The 25,660-nt window shown below is 40.0% G+C and overlaps 1 protein-coding gene across 3 annotated transcripts; it reads right to left on the reverse strand.

Moving 5' to 3' along the window:
• Positions 1-66: 66 nt before the first annotated feature.
• SNRNP27 (small nuclear ribonucleoprotein U4/U6.U5 subunit 27) lies at positions 67-18,432 on the reverse strand. Of its 3 annotated transcripts, none has more exons than XR_012517567.1 (7): positions 18,362-18,432; positions 16,979-17,099; positions 16,042-16,154; positions 14,857-14,936; positions 10,170-10,234; positions 8,597-8,971; positions 67-7,976 (listed from the first exon to the last, which is right to left on the reverse strand). XR_012517567.1 is itself a non-coding variant. In XM_003922659.3 (6 exons), exons 1-6 carry the CDS (start codon positions 18,393-18,395, stop codon positions 8,917-8,919), a joined length of 468 nt encoding a protein of 155 aa, XP_003922708.1. In that variant the 5' UTR covers positions 18,396-18,432; the 3' UTR covers positions 8,012-8,916. The 3 variants fall into 3 exon arrangements, 1 of the variants encoding a protein (XP_003922708.1); XR_744143.2 differs by lacking the exon at positions 67-7,976 and having other exon boundaries at positions 8,012-8,718; positions 8,804-8,971; XM_003922659.3 differs by lacking the exon at positions 67-7,976 and having other exon boundaries at positions 8,012-8,971.
• Positions 18,433-25,660: the final 7,228 nt, after the last annotated feature.

The raw sequence follows: 25,660 nt of genomic DNA on the forward strand, positions 1-25,660 counted from the left end.
AAAAGTAGAAATAAAGCTCTTGGTAGGTTGAGTCCCCAAAATACAAATGAGTAAAGCATGAACATATTTCTTTTTAAAAAAGTTTATTATTGTCGCCAATATATAATAGCTTACTATGTGCAGGTAACGTACCTACATTATCTCTTATCTTCAATATAACCCCATGAGGTCGGTTGTGTTAGTTACATTTTGCACGTGAGGAAACAGGCCCAGGGAGGCTAAATGATTTACCTTGTCATGCATTCAGCTGCAGACATGAAACTGAACCTAGGTCTATCTCACCTGGAGCCCAAATTACCAATCCTCCTGTTGATAGTTGCATCAAGACAAGGTAGTTTAAACAGATTTCCAGACTCAGTCACAAAACACGACTCAAAACTCAAGTACTGAATGTAATTATGGTGGGAAATATTAAACATATATTTTTTAATGGTTCACAAACCCACTAAAATTAAATCAACTCAAAGTAGAATAAACGTAATTAATGATGCCTGATATATAGGCATACTCTGGTTTCAATGGCTAATTGGATCTAAAAACTGATTATTTACAAAAATACTAATGAAATACGAATACTAAAGGTAAAGGTTTTCCAAGCACAATACAAAGTTGGAAATGAAGGTAGAAATATAAGGTTTTTTTTTTTTTCACAAGCTGTTTGGAAGGCACATCCCGCATATATAATGTGAACACCTAATTACCACGTTTACGCACTACAAAAGGATCTAACAGTTTTTAAAGAGTATTTTTAACTTGCATGTTATTTGTAAAACAAACATGAAAATCATAAACAAGTGCAATTCTACTAAAGTACCCAAACTGATAATACTAAAAATACTTTGATTTCATTATCCTAACATTTTGGATTTTGTATATATTTTCTCTTTGATTTTATTATGAATATTTAGCATATCTCTTTATTCTCTTACTCTCAACTCTTTATTTTAACCAAGTTCAACTTCAATATCATGACCCTCTACAATCACCCTGATCAATATTCACACTTATTTTTGTCTTAAAAGGGGGGGGGGAAGGGTTGAATTCTGAGCCAGAAACAGCAAATAATTTAAACGTCAACAAGGCTAGCTTACACTACAAACAAAAATACTACATTATGTAAAAATTAGAGAATCAGACTAAAGACTGGACCACGTTCGTTCCTTGGTAGTGGATGAAATTACCAACTAGCCAGCAACACCAACTAGGAATTAGTATAATGAAGAACTTCAAAGGGTATTTGGTGCCATCTACTGGAAATGAAGTAGTAAGTCTAAAACAAAGGTTTTGAGATTTGGAGTGTTCCTAGAAATTATTTTACACAAATGTATGGGATGACCAGTTAATTAGGAAAACCTGAAAGTATAAATTTTGAAGAAAGAACTGAAAATCCTAACAATGAAGAAGTGGTGACTCTCAATACCTAGTGCCTCAAAGGCATGAAATAAGCATTGACTAAGAGGCACAGCTCCAAAAATAGAAGTAGGTAATTCTAGAATATTTTAACCTGAGTTTTATGACCAGGACTTAAAATAAAAAGCTATATGTAATAGCATACACATGGATGACAATGGTTTATCTATTTGAGCATATATCAAGATAAACTAATTGAGATATATACTTGAAAATGGGAAATTACAAAGACATACAATATTAGACTTGTCAGATAATCTTTACTGCCAAGTAAACCTCTGCCCAGTCTCCTCTGGGGAGCTTATACTCCAGATGGCTAAAGGACAGGGAAAAAATATATATATATGTTTTGAGACGGACTCTCACTCTGTCACCCAGGCTGGAGTGCAGTGGTGCAATCTCACCCACTGCAACCCTGGCCTCCCAGGTTCAAGTGATTCTCCTGCCTCAGCCTTCCAAGTAGCTGAGACTACCATAACCGGCTACCCGGCTAATTTTTTCTATTTTTAGTTAGAGATGAGGTTTCACCATGTTAGCCAGGCTGGTCTTGATCTGCTGACCTTGTGATTCGCCCACCTCGGCCTCCCAAAGTGCTGGGATTACAGGTGTGAGCCACCACGCCCAGCCAATAGGACAGTATATTAAGAGGTAAATGCCAATGCTGAGCAAGCAGCAGGCTCATCACACACTATGGAGTTCTGCCAGAGATGTCACTTTAGAGAGCACCTCAAGAGTGGCATGGAAGACAACTGTTGCCTTATTATAATCCTTAAGTGCATAAAAGGTTCTATCACTATGGGAATTAAAACCCCCCGTTGATAACTGAGTTTGATACCTCCTAACTACCATGATATTAAAATAAATTTTGTCTTTTAAGGTTTTGAGGAATGTCGTTCCTCAAGTATATAAATCAGTATTTCAAGTTTCTGCCTCAACAGTATCATCTCTTTATTTGTGGCTACTTTAGACATACTAATATGATACCTAACATTATATTAAATTTTAAAAAGCTTTAAAAATGCTGCTTTGCAAAAATTAAGTCACTCTACAAATCTCTGGTTTAGAAAATGAGGCAATGGCCTGGGGCCGTGGCTCATGCCTGTAATCTCAGCACTTTGGGAGGCTGAGATGGGAGGGCTGCTTGAGCTCAGGAGTTTGAGATCAGTCTGGGCAACATAGTGAGACCTCATCTCTACTCAAAAAATAAATTAGCTGAGTGTTGTGGTGTGGCCTATAGTCCCAGCTACTTGGGAGGCTGAGGCAGGAGAACTCTTTGAGTCCAGGAAGTTGAGGCTCCAGTGAGCCATGATCATACCACTGCGCTCCAGCCACAGAATAGAGTGGTTAAAAAAGAAAAAAACAAAAACAAAAACAAAAAAAAGGCAATGGCTAAACTGTCATATGTACATTACACAAAACACTATACAGCAGGGTTTATTTTGTTTTGTTTTGTTTTTTTGAGACGGAGTTTTTCTTTTGTTGCACAGGCTGGAGTGCAATGGTGCAATCTTGGCTCGATGCAACATCTACCTTTCGGGTTCAAGCGATTCTCCTGCCTCAGCCTCCCAAGTAGCTGGGATTACAGGCACTCACCACCACACCCAGCTAAATTTTCAATTTTTTTTTTTTTTTTTTTTTTTTTGATAGAGACGGGGTTTCACCATGTTGGCTAGGCTGTTCTTTGTAACTCCTGACCTCAGGTGATTCACCTGCCTTGGCCTCCCAAAGTGCTGGGTTACAGGCATGAGCCACTGTGCCTGGCCACTGCAGTTTTTAAAAAGGTAGATTTACATATACAGGCAAGAAAAGATCCCCAAGGCATAGCATTGAGTAAGTAAGTTGCACAATGATCCTTACAGCATTTTCGTTTTAAAGGCCCCAACTATATTTTCCCAATTTCCTACTCTGCATACATACAGGCATGGACAAGAAATACAAAGCAAAGGATTAGCAGTAAGAAGGGCAATATTCTGAGTACTGTTCAAAAGGTGTTTAGCTTGGTAATAATGTTTTAAGATTTTTACAAGAAAGACGCTTGCCACAAGTGATATTTCCTAAAAGAAAAAAAACATAATACTTAACCTTTCTTCTGTTGAGGCAAGGTAAGTGAACTGCATACATCATAAATAAGATTTTCTTTACAAGAAGGAAGAACTGAGATTGTTTCTTGAATGCAAGTTAAATACAAGGTACAATACCTGGGTAACTAAAGGTAATCAGATGTAAAATGAAAATCAAGGGACTCAGTTAGTGAAAAAAGGTTACAGAATTATATTCATGAATTCAAGACATTTATTGAGCATTGTACTCTGTGCCAGCCACTGCGTGGTACTGGGGCTACAGCAGCTAAGCAGACAGATGCCCCACTTCTCTGAGCTCACTGTCTAATGGAAGAACCAGACAATAATAAATGAATATAGAGTATGTCAGGCAGTGAAAAATGTGGTGAAGACAAGTAAAGGCGGGTTTGGAGAGCCACAAGGAAAAACCGGAACTCTCACATATTGTGGACAGGACTGTAAAAGTGCAGCATCTTTGAAAGACAGTTTGACAGTGCTTTAAGTTAAACATAGTTTCCATATGACCTAGCAATTCCACTCATAAGCATAGTCCCAGGAGAACTGAAAACATGTTCATACAAAACTTGTATACAAATGTTCTGGCACTATTACTTTTTTTTTTTTTTTTTGAGATGGAGTCTTACTCTGTCGCCCGGGCTGGAGTACAGTGGCGTGATCTCTGCTCACTGCAACCTATGCTTCCTGAGTTCAAGCGATTCTCCTGCCTCAGCCTCCCAACTAGCTGGGATTATAGGCACATGCCACCATATCCAGCTAATTTTTTTATTTTTAGTTAGAGACGGGGTTTCACCATGTTGGCCAGGGTGGTCTTGAACTCCTGACCTCAATTGGTCCACCCACCTCAGCCTCCCAAAGTGCTAGGATTATAGGCGTGAGCCACCACGCCCGGCCATGGCACCATTATTTCTAATAGTAAAGAAGTGAAAACAACTCAAATGGTCATCAACTGATGAATTATAAACAGAAATGCGGTGTAACTATAGAATGGAATATCTGGAGACAACAAAGAATGATGGATGTACTGACAGATGCTACAACACAGAAGAACTTTGAAAACATTATGCTAAATGGAAGAAGCCAGACACAATAGGCTACATATTATATGATTCCATTTATATGAAATGTTCAGAATAGGTACATCTATAGAGACAGGAAGTATATTAGTGGTTTCTAGGGGTGGGGTGATTGAAGAGTGATTATTAATGGATATGGAGTTTCTTTCTGGAGTTATGAAAACATTCCGGAATTAGGAATGATGGATGCATAACTCTGAATATACTAAAAATCACTGAATTTTAAACTTTAGAAGGGTAAATTTTATGGTATATAAACTTTATCTCAACTTAAAAAAATTTTTTTTAAAGAGTAAACAGGGATAGACAAGGAATAAAGTTTGCTATTTTGGATAGGGTGGTCAGGAATGACCTTAGTTTGGGCAGAGAGCTGAACAATGTAAAGAAGCTACTCGTGCAAATCAGGGAGGTGGGAGAACATTCCAGAAGGAAGAAAGATCAAGTAAGAAGACTCTGGGAGTAGATACATGCCTGTTTTGAAAGAACAGCAAGGAGGACAGCCAGTGTAGCTCAGTGCAGTAAGCAAGGGAGTGAGGCTGTAGAAAGCCAGGGTCTAGGTCATGTGGAGGCCCTGTAGACCATACTGAGGACTGAACTATATTCTAAACGATTAACAAAAAATCACTAAAGCCAGGAGCAGTATGATTAGATACACATTTAGTTAATTAATTAAGAGACAAAAATCTCGCTCTGCTGCCCAGCCTCTTGAGTAGCTGGGAGTACAAGTGTATGCCACCACGCCAAACTAATTTTTGAATCTTTAGTAGAGACCAGGTTTCACCACATTGGCCAGACTGGTCTCAAACTCCTGACCTTGAGTGATCCGCTGGCCTCAGCCTCACAAAGAGCTGGGCTAACAGGCATGAGCCACTACACCCAGCCTTGATGAACATTTTAAAAGGTTTATTTCTGATACTTGTGGAGAATAAAGAGCAGCAAGAGTGAAAGGAGAGAGACTTGTTAGGAGGCTACTGCAGTAGTCCAGGCAAGAGAGATGGGTTAGGTTAGCACAGGTGGTGAAAGTGGTCAAATTCAAAATGTACTCTGAGGTTAAAGCCAAAAGAATTTGCTAATGAATCAGATGTAAGTCGTAAAATAAAAAGTCAAAGATGATCTCAAGGACCATGGTCTGAGCAACGGAGTGAATGAAAGGGCCATTTACTGTGATGGGAAAGCCTCAAAAAAGACTGAGCAGAGTTCAGTTAATCTTAAATTTGAGGTGCCTAATAATCTAGTTGCATATACATTACTGTAATTCAGTAAAATGTTCCGACTGGAAGTATAAATTTGAGAGCCACGGCAGAAGGTGTTTGAAGCCACACAAACGGACAATTCACCAAAGCAGAGATTGGAGAGTCCAAGGACTGAGCCCTGGAGCACTTAACATTTAGACACTTAGAAAACTTGGCACAATTTACATCCCCTATGAGGGTGAGCCTGTTAAAGGAAGAATACAAGGATGCTGCACTTTGGTTATTCTTCCAGTTAGATGGTTATTCTTCCAATTAGATGAAGGATCATCTAATTCTGGAAGAATAAAAGTTCCTTCAAACCAAGATTTTTGGGATCAAAGGTATCTTTTCTTTATTTTCAAAGATTTCCTCTTCTATTTCTTTAGTTTGCTCACAGACAGTAGATCTGTTGACCTACCAGAGTCTCTCAGATTATTTATCTGCAGTATATGTTGCTTTAAGGATTTCAAGTCAAATCTCTAGCAACACAACACCAATAAAATGATAAGGTAATAATCTGGTTTGGGGTATGTTATTTTAGCCTAGAAGATTCAGTTTTACTATTAAAATAACAATTAGGTCTGCTTTTCTTAGGTATACACAAAAACAGAAACAGTCCTTGTCATGGATTATTTGCAGATACACAGTGTTTTGGTGGGTAGAGGCATGGAAAACTATTTAGCTTAGTTGGCAAAAAGTCCAAGCAAAATAATCCAAATGCTTGCGGTGGTGACAATTATGCAATGGGTACTTCAAAGTTGTACAACATAATTCATTATTTAAAACACTGAAGGCAGTGGGCAGTATAAACATCAAGAGTTTCTGCCTTTATGCTAAATAGCATTAGCTTTCTCATCTGGGAAATGGGAGACAATAGTACCCGCTCTACTTATCTCATTAGGATTAAGCGAATCAAGGTGCTCTGCACCCTGTAGCATGCAATGCAGTCATTATCATTATTTTCTTTACAGGGACTAACTTGCCAGGAAAGCTTTTAAAGAACTACAATAGATGGTCAAACTTCAGATGATAAGGATTTTAAAACCTAGCTAAAGATTTGTAAAATCACGTACATCCAAGGATAACCATTACAGAATTGTTTAAAGTAGCAAAAGATTAGAAATAACTTAGAAATCACTTGAATGTATCAACAGGGGATTAAATTATGGTCCACCCTATAATGGACTACAAAGCAGCCCTTAAATAGCTAGCAATAAGGCCAGGTGTGGTTGGCTCATGCCTGTAATCCCAGCACTTTGGGAGGCTGAGGCAGTGGATCACCTGAGGTCAGGAGGTTGAGACCAGCCTGGCCAACATGGTGAAACCCCGTCTGTACCAAAAATACAAAAATTAGCCAGGCATGGTGGTGTAGGCCTGTAATTCCAGCTACTCAGGAGGCTGAGGCAAGAGAATTGCTTGAGCCCTGGCGAGGGAGGTTGCAGTAAGCTGAGACTGCCCCACTGCCCTCCAGCCTGGGTGATAGAGACTCTGTGTCAAAAAAAAAAAAAAAAAAAAAATTAAAAAACTAGAGATAATTTTACAGGTACTGGTAAGCATCCTACGATGTTTAAGATGTATGTGAACAAAGACTAGGTGCAGAACAGTATGTAGAGTTTGCTTCTATCTTTAAAGATATATATATGATTATGTATATGTGGAATATATCTGAAAGGATATACAATTAATGCATCACTAGATACCCTTTGTATCATCTCAACTGTGTTCTTCGTTTGTAGTACTTAGAAAAATAAAAGTTAAAATCTAGCCACAAAGCCTCAACTACCAGCAAGGTCCGCAACAGAATGGGTGGTTATTATCTTCAATATAAAAAGTGTTCTTCAAATGAAAAAAAGAAAAACTTGCCAAAAGACAAATATTAATAGATCCAGATTAAGAATTGGCATGTAACAAAAGAAATATGGCTAGTACATTTAAAAAATATTCATCCTCCCTAGAAATAAAACAAAAAAACCAAATAGTACCAGTATTTTACCCATCAGGTAGGAAACTTTAAAACAAATTTTACACCTAATATTTGTGCATGTATCTGAAACAGGAATGCTCATACTTTACTGGATAGAGTTGGCTGTTACCTTCTAGCCAGAGATACCAAACGTCTTAAAACTCGTATACACAGCCCTTTTAATCTCACTCAGCAATGCCACGTCTAAGTACGGAGCCTGAGGAAATAATGAAACATACAAAAATATGTATGTAATGGAAATATAGTCACAGTTTTAATTATAACGGCAAGTCATGGGAGGCAAGCCAATATTTACCAGTAAAACATTGGTTAATAAATTATGATACAACCAAGTAGCTACTAAAAGCTAAGTTTCCAAAGAATATCTTTAAAAGTATTTTTTAAATGTCCACAGTACATGGGAGAAAACAGGGTTAAAGAAAGAACTGCATACATATTCTGATCTCATAGGTGGGGGTGAGAAATATACACCCAAAGAAGCCTGGAAAGACATATACTGAAATGTTAAAATTGTTTATTTCTGGGAGTAGATAACGGGTGATTTTTCACTTTTCTTTTACTTTTTGGTTTCTCTCAGATCTTTTTTTTCATGTATTGCTTTTGTACTTGGGGGGAGAACAATAAATGGTATTTTTGGGAGGGGGAACCACAGAAAACAGAAAAATCTATTATGCTTTTTCATTCTTCCCATTTTTAAACTACTAAGAATCAAGATACTTTATGTGTAAAAAAAAAATGTCTAGGGAGATTCTTTAGTAATAAAACTATTTATCACATTTAAAAGGGTAGAAATACTGCTTTATTGGATAAACTTACTTCCAAATTACTTTCATGTTTTTAAAGAAGTCCTAATGAGCATTCAAGAAGAAAACATATACTGCTTCCACAGGAATAAGGACAAATAAAATGGGGTTGACGTTTGCCACAAATGATATTTCCTAAAAGAAAAAAATGTAATATTTAACCTTCTTTTGTTGAGGCAAGGTAAGTGAACTACATACATCATAAATAAGATTTTCTTACTTTACGAGAAGGAAGAACTGAGATCCTGTTTTTTGAATGCAAGTTAAATACAAAATACAAAATCCACTCTTTAAGATGAGGGGGAAAAAAATCATTCTTCAACATTTCAGTTCTCATGCAATGAAATCCAAAGGTCTGTTGAATCCACCTTTCCGATTCATGTACTGCCTATGACGAGAAGAGAAAATTCATTGTTTATTTTTTTTAAATCCTATACTCCTCTTGTAAAACAAGTAACATACTTCAGAGATTGAACCTATAAACCATCTTTAAAATAGCAAATTCTAAGATAGATACTATTCAAGATAATTTAATGTATATTTAGAGATTATTTTACTTTCCAAATAAGCTTAAGACTTTCAGATTTCTTTAAACTCCAAACAGCAGTATGGAAGTCTAATTTTGAAATTTTTTGAGAAGATTCTACAGACTTAAAAAAAATCAATTGAAAATCTTTATTTATTTTAGATAACATGAAACATGTAATTTAGAAATAGAGAGAAGAGTTCCAAAATAAGCACCCATTGAGCAAATTCAATTGCACACTGTAATGATTCTCCCCATAAGACCTTGTTTAAAGGTAATTTTACAAAAGACCGCCCAAGATGATTTTCATACCTTAGCTTATAGCATTCTCAATCACGTGATTCATAATCTAAATTAACTGGACTGTTAATCTTTTATCAGTGATAAAATTAGGGAGAAAGGCAATGTTTGAAAATATCTTGACTTTTTCATTCATTAAGAAATCAGGGCCAGGCTCGGTGGCTCTCGCCTGTAACCCCAGCACTTTGGGAGGCTGAGGCGAGCCAATCACGTGAGGTCAGGACTTCAAGACCAGCCTGACCAACATGGAGAAACTCCGTCTCTACTAAAAATACAAAATTAGCTGGGCGTGGTGGTGTGCACCTATAATTCCAGCAACTCAGGAGGCTGAGGCAGGAGAATCACTTGAACCCGGGAAGCAGAGGTTGCAGTGAGCTGAGATCACTCTCCTGGGCAACAAGAGTGAAAATTGTCTTTAAAAAAAAAAAAAAAAAAAAAAAAAAAAAAAAAGGCTAAAGCCCTTTTTGGCCTTAGCCCACCTGCACCCAGGTGAAAAATAAAAAATATGCTTTTCTGAAGAAACTGTTATCTATAGTCCTAAAATATTTAAGCAAACTACCCTCTCTAACAGTTATTAATTCACATGTAAATAGGAAAATAATTTTAACACAGCAGAATATTAGCAATGACGGTAATATTTCATTAAAACAAACAGTATGGAAAACTGCTACATTTCCTAGAAACATGATTATCCCATAATAAAGTTCTAAGTACAACACTGATTTATCAGTTCAAATATAATAATGGGGGCTATGCATACCTGTACTTCCTCTTCTGAGAGACATTTATGGCATAGGCATTTACAGAGCCATCCACCTTCTTACCCTGAAGAAAAACAATAAACAAAAAAACCCCAGGAAGGATACATTAAATCAGGATTACACTAAAGCAGGTGTGGTGGCAGTGGCATGTACCTGTAGTCCCAGCTACTTGGAGGAGGCTAAGGTGGGAGGATCACTTGAGCCCAGGAGTTTGAGGCTATAATGAGCTATGATCACATCACTGCACTCCAGCCTGGGCAACTGAGCATGATCCAGTCTCAAAAAGGGGAGGGGGAGAAGGGGGGAGAAGAGGAGGAGGAGGAGAGGAGGGGGAGGGGAGAGGAGGAGGAGGAAGAGGAGGAGGAGTGGTAGTAGGAGGAGGAAGAATGGTAGGAGTAGGAGTAGGAGTAGGAGTAGTCGTCCAATAAGGGAGAATTTCCAGATCCTACGAACTCCCAAGTGGGACAACTCTCTGCTCACACTTTTACAATTGTACATAAGCAATTAATATTCAAGCCAACAAACATTTACAGTGTATGTACTAGGTGCAAGCCATGCTGAGAAAGTAAGGTAGCAGATTCTAATCTTTTCTGGTCAAAGACTATTTTGAAACCAGATAAAAGGTATAGATATAATCTCAGAAAAATTCACATTCACACAAAATTTAACTTACAACCTTAGCTAATAATATTCTCAAATCATGGCAACCATTCATCTAAATCTCATTTCTCATATGAGCCTTGCAATTTTGTGCTCATTTAAAAAATTATTAGTTTTTAGAAACAGGGTCTTGCTGTTTCTAGGCTGGAGTACAGTGGCGTGATCATAACTCACTGCAGCTTCAAACTCCTGAACTCCAGTGATCCTCCTGCCTCAGCCTCCTGAGTAGCTGTGATTACAGGTAGATGCCACCAGACTGGGCTAATTTTTAATTTTTTTCTGTAGAGATGTGATCTCACTATGTTGTCTTCAACTCCTGGCCTCAAGCAACTCTTCTGCATTGGCCTCCCAAAGTGCTGGAATCTCACATATGAGACCTTGTGCCCAGCCCAATTTTGATCTTTAAATAAGAATCAGAAGAGAATAACAGACACAAATGCTAGGCTGTTACGTGTCACTCTGTCTTGACCTTTCTAAATGTAGCACCTGTCTTCTATTTCACTAATTCTTGTTCAGGTCTTCTGATCCAACCAAGTCAACTCAACATTATCTACTTTCCCCCACGTTGTTCCTCATGCCTGAACTGCCTTCCCTGCCTCTAACCAACTATCCAGCTATCCATTGTTCAAGGCCCAACTCAGACATTCCAGTTGCCACTAAGTATGCTCTTCTCTAACTCCTGAAAAATGTTAACTTTTTTCCTCACAGTACTTTTTGCTTTCCTCACAGTACTCTCTATTTTCCACCCTGTATAATCATGATGTACATCACAAAGCTACTTTCCTATGAGACTGCAAGCTTCTTGATGGAGGGATATCTCTAAGAGTCACCTTTGCATTCTCATATCCTAGGCCACTGCACTCCCAGGTATTCAGAAAATGACTTAGATGAGTATCATCAGCTAATGTCATAACACAAGTTACCCCCAACCCTCCTCCCTCTCCCATTACTACTTATGCAAGAGTAGCCTATCTGTGTAGTGTACTTAATTAGATATTGGTATCAGGGTAAAAACCGATTCTGACCCACAGAAGGCATACACAGAAGAATCATATATTTGAAGTGGAGCTAAAATAAATCTATTAGGTTTTACTTTTCTACTATTTTCATGTATTTTTTTGGGGGGGTGTAGAGAGTGAGTCCTGAACAAATTACTCAAAGTATATGATTTTGAACTCCCAGTAACAGGAAGTAAGCATAACTTAGAAAGAGTGGCCTTGTGGACAAAAAAGTAAATGACACTAACCTACCTTTTTTTTTTTTGAGACAGCATTTTGCTCTTGTTACCCAGGCTGGAGTGCAATGGCACGGTCTCGGCTCACCACAACCTCCACCTCCTGGGTTCAGGTGATTCTCCTGCCTCAATGACACTAACCTTTTTACAAAGTTCGATTCCTAAAGGCTTACTGATTTCTGGAAACTATTTGCTGAGTTGCATATTATTAGCCCTATCCTCATTTATTTACATGCTGGCATAGAAAATTATCCATTAATAAACACAACAAAACTTTGAAACTTCCTAGAAGAATGTTATTGAAGTAAATGCAGTTTTAGCCATCATTTTCAATGGCAAAAACCGCAATTACTTTTGCACCAACCTAACAGACTGAAAGGAAAAAGCCAAGCACACTGCTATGAGGCTGTAGTCCCAGCTACGTTGAACGCTGAGGCAAGAGGATTCATTGAGCCAAGAAGTTTGAGTCCAGCCTGAGCAACATAAGAAGACTCTGTCTCTTCAAAAATAAAAAATAAAATAGACTGAGGCAGGAGGATTTCTTGAGGCCATGAGTTCAAGACCAGCCTAGGCAGCACAGGAAGACCCTATCTATGCAAAAAATTTAAAAAATTATCTGGGTGTGGCAGTATGTGCCTACAGTTTCAGCTACTCCGAACGCTAAGGTGGGGAGATTGCTTCAGCCTAGGAGGTCAGGCTGCAGTGAGCCATGATTACACCACTATACTCCAGCATGGGTGACAAAACAAGACCCTGTCTCTAAAATAACTAAAAGTAAGGCCAGGCACAGTGGCTCACACCTGTAATCCTAGCAATTTGGGAGGCCAAAGTGGATGGATTACTTGAGGCCAGGAGTTCGAGACCAGCATGGGCAACATGGAGAAACCCCATCTCTACCGAAAATACAAAAATTAGCCAGGCCTGGTGGCAGGTGCCTTTAATCCCAGCAACTTGGGAGGCTGGGAAGGAGAATCATTTGAGCCTGGGAGGTGGAGGTAGCAGTGAGCTGAGATTGCACTGCTGCACTCCAGCCTGGGCGACAGAGTGAGACTTCATCTAAAAAAATAAATATAATAAAATAAAAAATAATTTAAAAATGAAAATAAAACCAAATAGGAAAATAGGTGACTATCCTGGCACTTATGACTTCTCACCTAATTTTTCCTTTATAAGCAAACATATTCATCACTGACTACATTTAAGTGATGGGTGGCACCATCCTTACATCTGACCTTTAGGAACTTCAAACTTAACATCAAGCAACAGAAAAACCAGAAAATGAAGAAAATAATTCCATTTTCTTTGGGGAAAAAGTTCCCTCCCCATTCTTCAAAAACAATAAAACTGTAGTTGCTTTACTTTTGATGTATTTTTATTCATCCAACATATATATTAATAAACTTTCATTTATAAAATACTATTTGGAAAAATAAATAAGGATTTAGGATATTCAAGGGAAAAAAAAGCTGACAAATAAACTTCATTAAATTCCAAAACAGGGTTCACATAACCATTTCAAGAACAAGAGCTTGTTCTTAATTTCTCACCCGAAACAGTCATGCTTCAGTACTCCTAAGTTATACACTGTCATTTTAAAACATGTGAGCCCTACACAGTCACATTAGTTAGAATCTCTTAAGCATCGGTGATTACCTCACTCCATTAACAATTCAATGGAATACAAGACTTGGAAAAGTGGATTTTTTGGACAATTTTTTCTCAAACATCTCTATTTCTATTTGCAAAACTAAATGGAAAGACTTAAAATTCTAGAAAAGATTTTTAAAAATATATTGTCTTTCTTTCCATACACCCTCCCTCTCTCCATCCCTCTCTCTATATCCATTTCTCTCTTCCCCCATCTCTCCCTCCTCTACATAATCCCTTCCTCTTTTTCCTCTTCCCTCATCTCTCTGCTATTATGAAGGCTAGACAGCATTCACTCCCCTATCCACCCCACTTCTGAGCTGTGAGACGTGTATGCAGCTGCCCAATGTCATCTCTATCTGGCAGCTGGATTTTGTTCTTCCATTTCCCAGTAGTTTCCCTTCCAGAAACTCTATTCTGGGTTAACTGATCACTTAGGCTCCCAGCCTGACACCTAAGAGGCATCACTAGCTACTCTCTCTCACTCCTTCCAGGCCCTGAATGGTTCTCAACTCAGTTCAGGCCTTCATCATCTTTCACTTGCACAAATCAGCATTGCTCCCTGCCTCCAATCTAACCCACCTGCCATCTGTCCTCCATGCTGCCCCCAGAGTCATTGTTCTAAAACACACATATAACCATATCATTCCCTAGTTTAAAAATCACTACTTCCTCTCCTCAACACCTAAGGTATCAACTCTGAATTCCTTAGCATGGCTAAGGGGATCAAACGCCCTCTGTGATTTGTCTACTACTGCTATTTCTAGCCTAAGTCACAAGCCCATCAGCACCCCTTTATCCACGGCTGAATTTGAAATTCCCAGAATACACTATGCTCCTTTACACCTATATGGCATTTTCATGAGCTCTCCTCTCTACATGAAATAATCTTCCTCCTCTTCTTTGTCTAATCACTTCTACTTGCCCTTTAAGATCTAACTCAAACATTGTCCCTGGCAACCCCTCCCTGAATTCCAATGGCAGTTCATTGTTTCCTCCTCTGTATTCTCAAGGCCCTTCACACAGATAGTTATTGTCTAATAACCAAATAAATTTGTATAAATGGAAAAGAACATGGAAAGACAGGATAGTCATAACAGATTAATTCAAATGAGAATGTGTAATTGGTTGCACATTTTACTTACTTTTGTGGAGTCAAAGGAGGCAAACCCCATTAACTTCATCATTTCTATTTCTTCCTCTGTTTTACCCTCTAAGTCTTCCTCTGCAAAAATAAATAATTTTATGACTTCTTTATAGTTTCATATATATACATAAACAAAAAGAGAGGTAGTAACATTGTCATCCCACCTCACTAGCAGAGCACACACAAAACAATTAGCTGAAGATGAGTCTAATGAAAATTCCTCTTAAATTTGGATGCAATGTAACTTATGGTACAAAAACAAAAGTCTTCTTGAAGCCTTTAGACAGGGTTACCTTTAAAAAAAAAAAATCTGGGTTTCATATTAAGGACTACCTTTTTTTTTTTGGAGACAGAGTCTTGCTCTTGTCACCCAGGAGTGCAGTGGCATAATCTCCGCCCACTGCAACCTCCGCCTCCTGTGTTCAAGTAATTCTCCTGCCTCAGTCTCCCCAGTAGCTGGGATTATAGGTACGCACCACCATGCCCTGGCTACTTTTTGCATTTTTAGTGGAGATGGGGTTTCACCATGTTGCCAGGCTGGTCTCAAACTCCTGACCTCATCATCTGCCTGCCTCAGCCTTCATTACAGGCATGAGCCACCTCGCCCAGCCAGGCCTACCTTTAATATCAGGCATGACACTATCTAATTGTGAAGATACTTCCAAAATAGAATAGTCTCACGTTTTTAACTGCCTTCTATATATCAGGAGCACCACAGATAACCAGCAACTTGCTAGGGTGCAATCAAAATAAAATCTCAGGCTGGGCATGGTGGCTCACGCCTATAATCCCAGCACTTTGGGAGGCTGAGACAGGCCTGAGGTCACCTGAGGCCAGGAGTTGGAGACCAGCCCGGCCACCATCATGAGAACCTGTCACTACTAAAAGTACAAAAATTAGCCAGGCGTGGTGGTGAGTGCCTGTAATCCCAGCTACTTGGGAGGCTGAGGCACAAGAATTGCTTGAACCTGGGAAGTGAAGGTTGTAGTGAGCCAAGATCTCGCCATTGCTCCCTAGTAGGGATGACAAGAATGAAACTTTATCTCAAAAAAGAAAACCAAAACCTCAAAATTACAGGCAATGAACACTATAAAAGGCTTAACATTTAAATGTTCAAAGATTAAACTTTTATAATTTTATCATCACTGTACTTTTCCTATAGTTATATATCTAGTAACATTACCAGTAATCTGCCGTTCTTTGCTCTTTGTTTCTTTTGTTTCTTTCTTTTCCTCATCTCTTCTTTCTTTCAGTCGAGAAGGGGAAGGAGATGTGGATCTATGTCGTCTTGGAGATCTAATATTAGCAAAGATAGTTAGAAACAGACAGACATACATTTCAGCTTCGTATCAATCAGAACAGATATACATGAGCCAAGCTTCACAGAACCAAGAGTCATTCCCTATAGCAAAGTGAAGAAAAAAGTTCTGCTAAGGCCTTGACTGTTAACAAAAAAAATTTTAAATATAGTTTACTGCTTACTCATCAGTTGCTTTCAGTACCACTAAGGCTAGAAAGCTTTCTGGAAGGCAGAAAAATGTAAATTAAAAGTTTCTAACAACCACACACAAACACACAAAAAAAAGCTAACTTAAACAGCAATTGATGTTTATTAAGACTCAGAGCTGGGTGGGGCTTGGTGGCTTACACTTGTAATACCAGCACTTTGAAAAGCTGAGGATCGCTTGAGTCCAAGAGTTCAAAACCAGCCTGAGCAACACAGCAAGACCTTCTCGCAAAACAAAACACTCTGAGCCCATTTCCAGCTTCTTCCAAGATCATCCATTCTTGATTACATACTTGAATAAATCATTATTGCCAAAAAGTTAATTAAAAAGAAACAAAAATAGAAAACACTTATTTCTTCTTGCCAAGCACCATGCTCTGGGTGTTTGCATGCATTATTTCTTATTTACTCCTCAAGACAACTCTGATGTAGAATACTATTAACGCCATTTAACCAAGGTGAATGTTAGCTTTAGAATAAGGTGGAATTACGTTTCCTCCATTTCATGAAACTATAAATCCCCTTATAAGCGATCAAAACCAAGTTAAGAGTAGCGACCAGTTTCTTAGGGACTTATGATAAATAAAGCTCTTGGCTTATTTTCTTTCCTTACCGGGAGCGTCTTCGGTGCGGGGATCGCGAGCGGCTCCTTCTCCGATCTCTTTCCCGAGATCTGGACCTTTCCCGGCGCCTGCGTTCTCTCTCCCGGGATGTGGACCGGGACCGCCTACGTTCTAATACAAGCGCAGACAAATTGCAGAACTGAAAATTACCTCAAATAGCTAGAGCTGCAACGTCCGGTAGAAACATTATGCAAACCATTACTAGTAGTCACATTAAAAAGGTCAAAAGAAACAGGTGGGATTAATTTAATGTTTTTAAACTCAGTATAGCCAAACTATTATGATTTCAACATGTAAACAATATACAAAGTTATTAATAAAATATTTTATATTCTTTTCCAGGGAAATCCAGTGTGTTCTAGAGTTACAGCACTAGAACACACTGGATTATTGGAAAATCGAGGCTTCATTAGTTCAAAGTGATAAAAACTAATCAGGGGCCCGGCGCGGAGGCTCATGCCTCTAATCCCAGCACTTTGGGAGGCCGAGAAGGGTGGATCAGCTGAGGTCAGGAGTTCGAGACCAGCCTGGCCAATGTGGTGAAACCCTGTCTCTACTAAAAATTCAAAAATTAGCCAGGCGTGGTGGCGCGGGAGGGTTAATTCCAGCTTCTCGGGAGGCTGAAGCAGGAGAATCGCTTGAAGCCAGAAAGTGGAGGTTTCAGAGAGCTGAGATCGTGCCATCGCACTCCAGCCTGGGCGACAGAGCGAGACTGTTTCATTAAAAGAAATAAAAACGAATCAGCGGCAGAACCGAGGGTCTAAGTTAGATCTATTAACGGAAGTCCAGGGTTCTTTATGGGGCTGGGAGCCAGAAAATATTATGAAGTGAGGCTTCCAGGACTCAAAATTCTTAATATCGATTTCCCTGTAATGATCTGGGCAGGAATCTAACATTTATTAAGTATTTAAGAGCCAGACAAAATTACATACTGTATGTTATGGGATGTGACATTAATTACCACATCAGTTTTTAAAAGTTGGTAATACTACCCTTAATGACTAATTATGGGAATTCGATTCAGAAAGGTTGAGTGACTTGCCCACCGTCACCCAGAAAGTCAGCAAAGGAACCGAGGTCTAATTCTAAACCCACCGGCCACAGTGTAATAAAAGTTATTGTATGAGGGTGACAAAGAGTTACTGAAACTAACTCGGAGGGGAAAACAAAAGACAAAAAATTGCGTTCAAACCGGAGAGGGCGAGCTGAAGGTGGCAGGGCCAGGTCTACGTTCCTTCCTCCACCCCTCGCTCTCCTCCTGGGTAAAAGGGTATGCCTCTCTGCGGCCCGGCTACTGAAAACAAAACAAAATAAAACAAAAGGGACCGGTCTCCGACAGAGCCCCACGTCCTCCGAAATGCCACAAGACTCACCTCTCCGTGGAGAGCGGCTGCGACTGCGACCCATCTGGAGTCCCGCTCCCCGGAAACGACTTGCAGCAACTTCCGGGAGGGCCGGAAACCGAGCTTTTACCGCCGACCAGAAAACGTCGAAAAGAGTTGCCAGGGTTCCGGTCTTCTTTGTTCACAGTGGCATTAAAACACAGGGTTTGGTGCTATTATAGAAATGCCTGGAAAATTCAGCCGTATACCCATCATCCTAACTCAGCTTTTATTTTTTCCCCCATTTTTGTCCACAAAATACAGCAAACCAATTGTAAACATAGCATATACGAACAGCTTTGTTCCACTTTTCCACATAACATTCTCTCATAAGGAGTGAGTATACCAAAGTTCACTGTCCATCTGCTTAATATTTTCTCATGCCTGCATTGAGAAGGCACCCAAAACCTTCTATGGGCTCTTGAAAGGAAAAGTAAAGTCCCCAAATTCCATCCTACCCCACAAAGTACATCCCCAAAGTTGCCTCTTGCCTCAGGGAAAACAACAAAAACTTTAGAATGTTGAAAACTACAAAAATTAGGAGAAAGACTGTCTTGCCCCAAAGTTGAATCGTCTGTGGTAGAGCATAAATAATATGCTTACCAGGAAAGACTTGAACCTCTATTTATTTTTAATTTTATTAAGTTCCAGGGTACATTTGCAGATTGTGCAGTTTTGTTACATAGGTAAATGTGTGCCATGGTGGTTTGCTGCACCTATCAACCCATCACCTAGATATTAAGTCCTGCATCTATTAAGCTATTCTTCCCAATGCGCTCCCTCCCCCCAACTCCTTCCCTACAGGCACTAGTATGTGTTGTTCCCCTCCCTGTGCCCAGAAGTTCTCATTGTTCAGCTCCCACTTACAAGTTTGAACATGCGGTACTTTGCTTTCTGTTTCTGCGTTAGTTTGCTGAAGATAATGGCTTCCAGCTCCATCCATGTCCCTGCAAAGGATATTATCTCATTCCTTTTTATGGCTGTGTAGTATTCCATGGTGTGTATGTACCACATTTTTTTTATTCCAGTCTATCATCGTTAGGCATTTGGGTTGATTCCATGTCTTTGCTATTATGATAGTACTGCAGTGAACATACCCATGCATGTATCTTTGTAATAGAATGATTTATACTCCTTTGGGTATATAACCAGTAATGGAATTGCTGGGTCAAACAGTATTTCTGTTTCTAGGTCTTTGAGGAATCACCACATTGTCTTCCACAATGGTTGAACTAATTTACATTCCCACCAACAGTGTAAAAGCTTTCAACCTCTATTTCTAATCAAACCAACTCTTTTCAGCCAGCTGTCTCAAAAATTACGAAGTCTAGTGACTTGGCTTTTAAAATACAAAGAGCTGGGAGCTGGAAAGGGACTCCATTAGGTTGGAAAAAATGTCCACCAGTCACATAAATTTTTAATTAGATTTATACATTCAGAGTGGCCTCTTTAATACCTGTTCCAACCCAAACTTCCGGGAAAGATCCAGCCACAACATCCAGGATTTCTACCACCAGCCCTGACCCCCAGACTCCTTTGGAATTACCCAGGCAAAGTGTGCACTAGGTGTAGAATGGGGAGGTTCAAGGCGGGTGCAGGCCCCAGGGAAGAAGATTTAGCGACATCATTGGAGAAACACACCACTAATGATAGCCAGGCACGGTGTTGCACACCTGTAATCGCAGCTACTTGGGAGGCTGAGGCAGGAGAATCTCTTGAACCTAGGAGGTGGAGGTTGCAGTGAGTTGAGACTGTGCCACTGTACTCCAGCCTGGGCAACAGAGTAGGACTCTGTCTCAAAAAAAAAAAAAAAAAAAAAAAAAGAGAGAGAGAGAGAGAGAGAAATAGAAACACACAACTAATGATTGAAGAAACTGTCCACAGGGAAGACAGAAATTATGGGAAGCCTAAGAGGGTATGTACTAGATGTGTAAGAGAGGAATAACATGGTGGCCTCAGGTGGTGGCTGAAAACAGTTCTCTTTCTCTTTCTCCTTCTCCACCCAGGGCTGGGGTCTCATCTGATGAAAACGCTTTTTAAGAAACACTTCTGGGGAAGGTATGCTGGGGATCAGTTGAATGCATATGATGCCCAGGACACTATACCACTGTGGCACTAGGATGAAAAGATGAGTAAGACATGGTCCCTGCCCTGAAGGAGTTTGCACTCTAGCTGTGGAGGTGGACAGAGTAAAAAAACTCTTCACTATAATGTGGTAAGATAAAATATGTGCAGTGTGTGCTATGGAGACATGAAAGAAGGCTATTCAGCCTAATTTGTCCACGAGGGTTTCCTGGAATAATAATAATAGCTAATACATACTGTGCTAACTATATGCCAGGCACTGTTATAAAAGTGTTTATGTACACACACACACACACACACACACACATACATACACACACACACACAAACACACACACAATTAGTTGAGCTGTGAGACTCAAAAGAAAAAATTGTCCAGGTAAAGGGTAGGAGTCGCAGCAATAGCAAAGTTGCAGAGATGTGTCACATTATGACATATATAAGCACTAAAAGAAGCTTGATACTCATCACTTTGAGTTCACCATGGTGGACCTTACTGAGTACCTGGGTTACAGTTAGGAGAGGCCACTGGAGCATTTCAGGCAGGGGAGTAACCTGACCAGATTTGCATTTTAGATGATTCAACTTGCTACCAGATCTAAAGACCTGAGCCAAAAAGAACAGATGGAGGGAATGAGGGCTTGTGCTAAAGCAATGATGGAAGAGAATGAGAAAGAACAGAATCTGGAGACATTTGAGGAATAGCATGGCAGGTCTTGGAGGCTGTTTAGATCCAGGCAGTGGGAAGAAAGAGAAGAAATGACTCCCAGGCAGGGCCAGCTTCACAGGCATGTGACCTGCATAGTCACACAGGGTCCTGGGCTTAGAAGGGCTTAGTATTCAGCTGTTTCTTCTCTTGAAATTCCTACTAATCTTTGAACAAGAGGCTCTGCATTTCCATTTGTCACTGGGTCTAATAAAAAGTATACATCTCATAGTGATGCCTACCAAAGTGAGAATGTCACAGTTTGTCAGTTCACTACACAACTGAGACACAATGGTGAGTCCATGTGGGAGACAGTGGAGAAGGCAGTGAAAGGGTGATCCCTTTTTTCCAAGAATCTCTCTGTCATTGATTAGTTTGAACCCTTCCCTACCCCTAGATCCCTGCTGTCTTTGTACACATTCAGGGGAACTGTCTTTGTACAAATGTTCACTCCACAGCATGAGAACCTAGTTACACTTCTGCTTTTGGTGAGAGGGAGAACATGAATTTCATTTTGGAAGATTGTTTAGTGTGAGAGACTTGATGAACATCCAGATAGATGTATTTTTGGCAGGCATCTGACCATCTGCAGACTGAGTCTGATAATTAGGGGAGCAATCAGGACTAAAGATAGAGATGGGGGAGTGATGAATCACAGGAGTCCATGAAATTGTCCCAGTGAGAAAAGTGTGCTCAGTGAGCCAAGGATTGCTCCCACATAGGATTAAACAGACAAAGAAAGGCCCACAAAGGAAGCAAGATGCAATTGTCAGGTAGAAAAACAGGAGTACAGAACAATGTGCCAGAAGTCAGAGGGGTGGAGTTTCGGGAAAGAATGAGAATGGTCAGTGTAGCAAGCTGAATAATGGCCACCCAAAGATACCTGGTCCTTTCCTCTGGAACCTGTGAATATCAGCTTTATGGGAAAATGTTTACAGATGTGATTAAGAATATTGAGATAGGGAGATTATCCTGGATTCTTCAGGTAGACACCAAATGCCATCACTAATGTCCTTACAAGGGACAGGCAGAGGGATATTTAATACATGAATGAGGAGGAGACAATGTAACCACAGAAGCAGAGATTGGGTGGTGCAGCCACAAGCCAAAACTGCTGGCAGATTCTTCTCTGGAAATGACAAAGGGAGCACACCCCTACTACACCTTGGTTTTGGCCCAGTAAAACTGGTTTTGGACGTCAGGCCTCCAGAATGGTAAGAGAATAAATTTCTGTTGTTTGAAGCTGTGGTAATTTGTCGCAGTAACCTCAGGAAACTAATACCATCAGCTATGTCAAATGCAGCAGAGAATCCTTAAAACAGGGGTCCCCAATTCCCAGGTCATGGACCATAGGTCTGTGGCCTGTTAGGAATGGGGCCACATGGCAGGAGGTAAGCAGCTGGAGAATCAGCATTATTGCCTGAGCTCTGCCTCCTGTCAGATCAGCGTGATTCTCATAGAAGCATAAACCCTACTGCAAACTGCACATATGAGGGATCTAGGTTTCGTGCTCCTTAGGATAATCTCATACCTGATGATCTGAGGTGGACAGTTTAATCCCAAAACCACCCCCTGACTCCGTCCCGTATAAAAATGGTCTCCCATGAAACTGGTCTCTGGTGCCAAAAAGGCTGGGGACTGCTGCTTTAAAACGAGAACCGATAGCCCAGCATGGTGGACCACACCTGTAATCCCAGCACTTTGGGAGGCTGAGGCGGGCAGATCACGAGGTCAGTAGATTGAGATCATCCTGGCCAACAAGGTGAAACCCCGTCTCTACTAAAAATACAAAAATTAGCTGAGGGTAATGGTGTGCGCCTGTAATCCCAACTACTCAGGAGACTGAGACAGGAGAATCACCTAAACCAGGGAGTTGGAGGTTGCGGTGAACTGAGATTGTGCCATTGCACTCCAGCCTGGCGACAGAGCGAGACTCTGTCTCCAAATAAATAAATAAATATATAAATAATAGATAAATAGATAAATAGGTCTAGACTGGGCACAGTGGCTCATGTCTGAAATCCCAGCACTTTGGGAGGCCTAGGTGGGCGGATCATGAGGTCAGGAGATTAAGACCATCCTGGTTAACGTGTGAAAACCCATCTCTACTAAAAATACAAAAAATTAGCCGGGTGTGGTGGCACGTGCCTATAATCCCAACTACTTGAGAGGCTGAGGAAGGAGAATTGCTTAAACCGGGGAGGCGGAGGTTGCAGAGCTGAGATTTCGCCACTGCACTCCATCCTGGGCAACAGAGTGAGACTTTTTCTCAAAAAAAAAAAAGAAAGAAAAAGAAAGAAAGAAAGAAGGAAGAAAGGAAGGAAGGAAAGAAAGAAAGAAAGAAAGAAAGAAAAGAAATAAAGAACTGAAAACTGTCCACTGGATTTAGCTTAGAGGAAGCCATTGGTGAACTTGCTGAAAATTGTTTTGTGGGGGAGGGTAGGTTAAGACAAATTTCAAAGAATTACATTCAACTTTCCTACTCCCAAAATCCACACCAGCATGGGAAATTAGGGACAATGCTATCAGCAGACCAGAAGCTGAGGAATTTCCCAACCAGAAAAATCATACCTAAGACAATGGCAGCTCAACACAGCGAAAGAAATGATGACTGGAAAGAGGAACAGATCTCTTTTGCAGTCACATTCATCCACCTGTCTTTCACCACCTCAGGCTTGTGGCAACCACTAACCTTTTTTCCACCGCTGTAACTTTCCATTTTGAGAATGTTATATAAATGGAATCATGTGATACATGACTTTTTTTTTTTTTTTTTTTTGAGAGAGTACTGCTCTGTGGCCCAGGTTAAGCGATTCTCCTGCCTCAGCCTCCCAAGGAGCTGGGATCCCATGTATGTGCCGACACACATGGCTAATTTTTATAATTTTAGTGGAGACAAGGTTTTGGCATGTTGGCCAGGCTGGTCTCAAACTCCTGGCCTCCAGTGATCTGCCTGCCTTGGCCTCCGAAAATACTGGGATTGAAGGCATAAGCCACCATGCCTGGCTGATGCTTGACCTTTTAAAATGCCTTTTTTTGTTACGATGCCCTTGAGATCATCCAAGTTGTTGTATCAATAAACCATTCCTTTTTGTGGTAGAATAGGATTCCATAGTATGAATGTACCACAGTTTAATCATTCACTGATTGTAGGAGATTTTGCTTGTTTCTGGCTTTTAGCTATTACAGATAAAGCTATTATGACTATTTGTGTAGAGGGCTTTCTACAGATAAACATCTAGGAGTGTGATTGCTGGGCTTTATGGTAAGTGCTTGTAGTTTATTTTATTTTATTTTATTTATTTATTTTTTTTTAAAGAAAATGCCAATCAATTTTTTCAGAAAGAAACTGCCGATCTATTTTCCAAAATGATTATGCCATTTTATGTGCCTACCAGCAATGTATGAGAAATCCGGTTTCTGCACATCCTCACTAACGTTTGGTATTTTTTTTTCCCCCCAGGTATTCTAATAGGTATATAGTGATACCTTACCACAGTTTTAACTTGCACTTTCCTAACGGCTATCTCAATCCATATTCTTATTTACCATCCATATATCCTTTTTGGTGAAATGCCTCTTCATGTCTTCTGTCCATTTTCTGTTTGGATTATTGAGTTTTAACTGTTGAGTTTTGTTTTGGGTTTTTTGTTTTTGTTTTCTTGATACAGGGTCACCCAGGTGGTATGAACACAGCTTACTGCAGCCTCAGCCTCCTGGGCTCAAGTGCTCTTCCTAACTAAGCCTCGCAAGGAGCTGGACGCAGTGCATGCCACCACACCCGGCTAATTAATTTTTTTTTTTGTAAGGATGGAGTCTCCCTATGTTGCCTCAGCATCCCAAAGTGCTGGGATTGCAGGTGTAAGCCACCATGCCTGGCTAACTGTTGAGTTTTGAGAGTTCTTTATATATTCTAGATATGAATACTTTGTCAGATATATGATTTGAAAATATTTTCTTCCAATTTGTAGTTTATCATTTTACACACTCAACAGGGTCTTTTACAGAGTGAAAGTTTTTTGTTTTTTTTTGTTTTTTTTGTTTTTTTGTTTTTTTGTTTTTTTTTTTTGAGACAGAGTTTCGCTCTTGTTGCCCAGGCTAGAGTGCAATGGGTGCAGTCTCAGCTCACTTCAACCTCCACCTCAGAGTTTCAAGTGATTCTCCTGCCTCAGCCTCCCAAGTAGCTGGGATTACAGGTGCCTGCCACCATGCCCGGCTAATTTTTGTATTTTTAGTGGAGACAGGGTTTCACCGTGTTGACCAGGCTGGTCTCAAACTCCTGAAATCAGGTAGTCCACCCACCTCGGCCTCCCAAGGTGCTGAGATTACAGGCATGAGCCACCTCACCAGGCCGTGAAAGTTTTAAATTTTGATTAAGCTCACTTATTTTCTCTTTTATAGATTGTGCTCTTGGTGTCATGTGTAAGAACTCTCACCAAGTCCCAGAATCCTGCTGTAGGTTGAATACTTGTTTCCCCCAAAATTCATATGTTGAAAGC

This window comes from Saimiri boliviensis, chromosome 1 (genome assembly GCF_048565385.1).
Source record: "Saimiri boliviensis isolate mSaiBol1 chromosome 1, mSaiBol1.pri, whole genome shotgun sequence".
Classification (NCBI taxonomy): domain Eukaryota; kingdom Metazoa; phylum Chordata; class Mammalia; order Primates; family Cebidae; genus Saimiri; species Saimiri boliviensis.